General features: G+C 48.4%; 1 protein-coding gene across 1 annotated transcript; it reads left to right on the top strand.

The window, feature by feature from the left end:
* The first annotated feature begins 3,339 nt into the window (after positions 1-3,339).
* LOC136505967 (transcription repressor OFP8-like) lies at positions 3,340-4,730 on the top strand. The gene has a single exon (XM_066501097.1). It carries the CDS (start codon positions 3,462-3,464, stop codon positions 4,188-4,190), a length of 729 nt encoding a protein of 242 aa, XP_066357194.1. The 5' UTR covers positions 3,340-3,461; the 3' UTR covers positions 4,191-4,730.
* Positions 4,731-5,751: the final 1,021 nt, after the last annotated feature.

The following is a 5,751-nucleotide window of genomic DNA, read 5'->3' as shown; positions in this document are numbered from 1 at the left end:
TACGATAGTTGGGTTACTATAACACATGGGAATATTTACCATAACGTTATAGTAAACCACTTAGTAAGGAGTTACTGTAAATCTCGTAAATTAACATAGTAATTATCGTAACTCAAAGTGGCTACAGAATAAGTTCTTCTATGGCCAGCTACAGAATAGTAGTTCTATATATATATATATATATATATATATATATATATATATATATATATATATATATATATATATATATATATATATATATATATATATATATATATATATAAAAGTGTAATCGTTGCACTCTAGGAAGAGAAAAAATAGAAAAAAAAACAAGTGAAGTTAGTTTAGATGTGTATTTATTTTAGGACAAATTTTAAACTCTAAAAGCTCTAAAAGTACATTTATTATGGGACGAAGGAGTATCTCTGTTTCATCGTCCTCGTACCTTAAAAGAGGTGTCTCGCTCAAGTGCCCGCATGCACCGAAGGAGCACGGTGGGCACTGGCCAGTGCCTAAAAATGCTATTACCAGCACCGCAGCAGACAGCGTGCTGAGGGCTCGGGCATTCCTGGTCGCGCCGAAAGGAAAGCCGGGCTCGGTCGTAGGTAGCGAAAGCTGGTAACGGTTAACCGCTATGATGATTACACCACGAGAATGATGCAAGTTTTTAGCTAGCCGCCCAGACACAACGCGGCAGATTGACAGAAGAGCATACCGCCCCGGGGTCCCCGGAGCAGGCACGGGGCACCGACCACCCGTGAGGCCGTGACTTTTTACGAGCGGATTCGGATGTGGTGAGGAGGCCACTGCAGAGTGCAGACGCCAGAAGGCGATCGATAACGATAACGACTGCGGCGTGCACGGCGACGGCATTCTTCTTTGCGTCGATACGTAGCGCCCCCCGTCATTGATGGACCGGACGAGGTTTTAGCCCTCGTTTAGTTGAGGCCAGAATCGGCGCCGCCGTAGCGCCTGTAGCTGCAGTAGCTACTGTAGCATTTCGTTTGTATTTGATAATAATTGTCCAAACGTTGACTAATTAGGCTTAAAATGTTCGTCTCGTAAAGTACAACCAAATTATGCAATTAATTTTTGATTTCGTCAACATTTAGTACTCCATGCATGTACCATAAATTTAATGTGACGAGGAATCTTCTTTTTGCATAGTGCCAAATTTTAGATTTAAGGTGAACTAAACATGCCCTTAATTTGCTTGCTTTATTTGGAGTTGGAGGCAGGCATGAGGATGGACTTGGTTCCTATTATCTCTTCCTTCTCCGATAGCGATGGATGCAAAACATGACTGAAGGAAGACTGGTCTCTTCTTCTTCTCTCTCTATTTTTCTTCTTTTCTTCACCTCTTCTTCTCTCTCATCCTCTTCATATTTCTATTGATGCACCAGCTGTAGGGGGCTGGAGCCCCCCAGGCCCTTGTAGATCCGCCCCTGTTCTCGGATGATGGATTCAGTTTTGTATTTTTTTCTCTCTTTCTCTTCTACCAAGCACAAACAATTGTTTAATGAGTAGGAACAGGTTCTTAATTTGAATTCGGCTCTTCACTGGGCTGGATTTGGTTGGCGGTTGGCCTTCGGTGCTAGCTGAAGAATCGATTTAACTCCATGACCCTGCTAAATGCATAGTTTTATTATGTTATTCGGTAAATATTTTATTCCTCGACTCATCTAGAGCCGAGTTAAAGAAGCTTGAAATTGACTTCGTCTCTGTTTTTTTTTAAAAACTTCTTAAATAATGAAAAGTGTTTATGTGACAACTCAATGAGTAAAGACGAATCTCGATTAAAACTTGCACTGATACTTGCGCTATAAAAAAATACTCTCTTTTATTTTAAATTGTAAATCATTTTGACTTTTGTAAGCAGGCACGGAGCCAGCGGTGGGGCTAGGGGGCTCCAGCCCCCCCTACCGCTCACGAGCAAGCGAAGCCCCGTAGAGCCGTCGTCTAAAATTTCAGCTGTAGATGTACAAGTAGGAGGGGCTGAAATTTGTTGAACCTCTTTTCTTGCTAATTGCCGTTGTTTAGCCCCTCCTAAATTTTTTCCTAGCTTCGTCCCTGTTTGTAAGTACATTGCTTTTTACTATACACCTAATATATATTGTGTAGATACGTACCAAAGACTATTTATCTAGAAAAACTAGAACTACTTGTGATTTAGAACTGAGGTAGTAGGATAGAATACTATGAGTGTATACAGTTGGGCTCTCCATCTATATGTTGGGTAACGGCTTGTTTAGTTGGGTGAAGTTTGGGATTTTTTGCTACTGTAGCACTTTCGTTTTTATTTAGTAATTAGTATTCAATCATGGATTAATTAGGCTCAAAACGTTCGTCTCGCGATTTTTCAACCAAACTGTGCAATTAGTTTTTTTTCGTCTACATTTAATGCTCTATGCACGTATCGTAAGATTCAATGTGATAGCTACTGTAGCACTTTTTAAAAAAAGTTTTTGGAACCAAACACGGCCTAAAATAAACGACAGTCAAAGCTTGATGAGGTAGGTTCGTCCAACTCAAACTCAGTTCAGGCCTTGTTTAGTTGTAGAAAGTTGGAATTTGGGGATATTGTAGTACTTTTCGTTTTTATTTAGCAATTAGTATTTAATTATGGACTAATTAGACTTAAAACGTTCGTCTCGTAATTTCCCACCAAACTGTGCAATTAGTTTTTTTTTGTCTACATTTAATGCTCCATACATGGGCCGCAAACATTCGATGTGACAGATACTATAGCACTTTTTGGGAATTTAGGATGGAACTAAACACATATGTACGCTCGCTGCACAAGACGTCCCTGCCAACCTGCTCCTCCGCTCGCTTTCGCTACCTGTGTGGTGCTCACCTACTGCACTGTACGTCTGCTTCTTTTGATGCGTTTACTTATCTTATACTTCATATTTTTTGACTTATCTTTTTAACTAAAACAGTGTTTTTCTTTTAAAGAGCGGAATAGTCTTTTAACTTGTTTTTTTTAAGGCGAACGGAACCCGTAGCGTGCACATGCATCGCATGCATGCCAGCGTGTAAACATTGCGGTGGCCGTGCTGTGGCAGGAGCAGGAGCAGGAGCAAACTAGGACGGTCAAAGTCAACACCATGGAGACAAGCCGCAGGGGAACGGAATGATGAGCGTCAGGCCGTCAGCGAGCGTCCGAGCCCAGACTGGGAGAGCCAGCTGTACACATAGTACTACTACTACCCACTCGATTGACCCCACTCCACCCCTTCTCATGCAGGCCCACCCACCCCTCTCGTGTCAGTGTCACCCAGATCTCGCCGCGCGTATAAAACGGCGGCGTCCACTCTCCCTTCCTTTTTACCACCACCGGCAGGCTTACCGCCGTCCATCCACCCACCCAAAAGGCAGCCACACATGCACAGGGGACGCTAGCCGCCGTCCCGCCCAGCTACTCAGCTAGCTCCCTCGGCCAGCCATTTCCTTCCCGGCCTTCCCGCACCACCGGCATGTCGTCGACCAGGGCGCGGCGGGGCGGGAGCCTGCAGTTCCCGGTGGGGCGGTCGTGGCGCCACGTGGCGGTGGTGGACGCCGGGTGCGGCTGCCGCCCGCGCCGCGCAGCCACCAGGCTGCTCAGCCAGCTACCTTCCTTCCTCCGCCCGTCGCCCAAGCCGCCGCAGGCGCCGCCGCGGAGCAGCTCGCGCTCCTCCTCGGGATTCTTCCCGTCCTCGGCCTCCACGGCGTCCTCCGCCGCCACCTTCGCCACCACCCACTCCTCCTACTCCAACTACTCCTACAACAACCCCACCACCGCCGCCGCCGCAGCCGTCACAAAGCACCCGCCCGCCAAGGCGCCAGCGGCGGCGGCAACGGGCAGGAGGAGGCAGCAGGGGGGCCACCAGGGCAGGAGGAAGAAGCGGTACGAGAAGATGGCGGTGGCGTCTGCGGCGGAAGCAGCAGCAGGCGAGGACGGCGACGGCGACGTGGGCGTGGCCGTGGAGAAGGAGTCCTCCGACCCGCGCGCCGACTTCCGGGAGAGCATGGTGCAGATGGTCGTGGAGATGGGGCTCTGCGGCTGGGACGACCTCCGCTGCATGCTCCGCCGCCTGCTCGCACTCAACGCGCCCCGCCACCACGCCGCCATCCTCGCCGCATTCGCCGAGGTCTGCGCGCAGCTCACCGCGCCCCCGCCGCCGCAGCCGGCGTACCACGCCTACGACTACCACTACCACTACTGACGAGTGACGACATGGGCTCACGTCCTGAGCGAGCTCGTGCCAGTGCCTCTCTTCTGGTCCCGAGATCCTGGCACCACCCGGCGATGCGCTCCAGGCTCCACCTGCTGCAGAGGTCATGTGATGTTCTGCCACCGGGTGGTGATAGGATCTCGTGAAGGAGAAATTAAACCACCACCACCTTATTATTAGCTTCATTCACAAAGGATTAGTATTTACCAGTAGCTACTAGTACTAAGCTCCTTTTGCTACCAGTACCAGCTGTCCACCGTCCAAGCAGGTCCTTGTATTGTGCTCCGTCACTTCATCTTTTCTTGGGTCTGTTTTGTGATTTCTTTGCTAGCTCGCTAAGCTTGCTCAGTGTTATATTACTAGCTATGTTGCAGCAAGCAGCATAGCAGTATGTGTGTGTGTTTTCGGCTGGCCTTTTCGTTTTGGAAGAAGGTCGTCCCTGAAGAAGTAGCAGCAGTGTGAGTGATTTAGAAGCAGGTTTGGTTTATGTTTATTATCTGTGTACGTATGTAAGTACGCTGCTAATGAAGATTTGCGAGGTGTTTCTGCTCATACGGCATGCCACTTACTACATGCTGAATGTTGCTAGTACATGGAGCACCGGTTAATGGTTATTCAGCGTTGGTGAATGAATAGAGCATATGAATTGATGATACAGATACAGGCAGCCCCCAAGTAACCATGGTTAGTTCAGTTCAACGGTACTGTACTTACCCTTCGGAGGAGTACTGGCGGACTACTGGTCAATTGTTAAACAGGCTCGAAATAAATAAATAAATTAGTACCCCGTACGGGTGTCTGAATGAGGCAGCTCGGGCTCAGTGTAGTTGTTTGTCTGAAACGATCTGAATGGGCATTCATCGCCGAAGCAGAGCACGCACACAGGAGGACCACATAAACAACTGTCTATCTTCAGAAGGTGAGACAGGGATAGCGACCATTCATCAATCATCGGACGGCGTGACCTGCTCTGTTTCGTTCACGACCTCGCTACGGGCAGTCGGTGAGGAGTGTTGTGAAATGTGAAGCTGAGAGCCTGGGACGACTAGTGGCCGAGTTTCATTCAGGCCGGTACGATGCACTATGCGAGCGCGAGTGGCGTCGCAGCGATTCGTTCGTGTTCGGTGCTTGCTGGGCATCGGGCAAGCACACAGGATATGATGCTGTAGCACCCAGCAGCACTGGCACGCATCATGATGTTTTATCGTGATCTGAAGACAGCCTAGCGCAGGAAGACGAGCTGCCGTTGCCGATTGCCGTGCATGCATACGGCACAGTACAGCCGAGTCAACCGCGGGCGCCCCCTTACGGATGAGAACCACCAAACATTCGCGCTCAGGAACTGAGGTCACAAACTGAAAAGCTGAATAGTAAGCTTATAATAGATGAAGAAGCCCATGTTCAAGAGAGCCGTTTGAAAGAACACACAGCTCAATGCTTGACTAGTCATCAGGAACGACTCAACAAGTGCGCTAAAATCTCAAATTGGAGGCGATGTACAGAGAGAATCGCGACCAAATGCAGCACCTTGAACAAGCAATCGCTTGCTTTA

The sequence above is a fragment of the Miscanthus floridulus genome, chromosome 14 (genome assembly GCF_019320115.1).
Source record: "Miscanthus floridulus cultivar M001 chromosome 14, ASM1932011v1, whole genome shotgun sequence".
Lineage (NCBI taxonomy): Eukaryota > Viridiplantae > Streptophyta > Magnoliopsida > Poales > Poaceae > Miscanthus > Miscanthus floridulus.
This window is presented reverse-complemented; position numbering and strand designations above follow the sequence as displayed.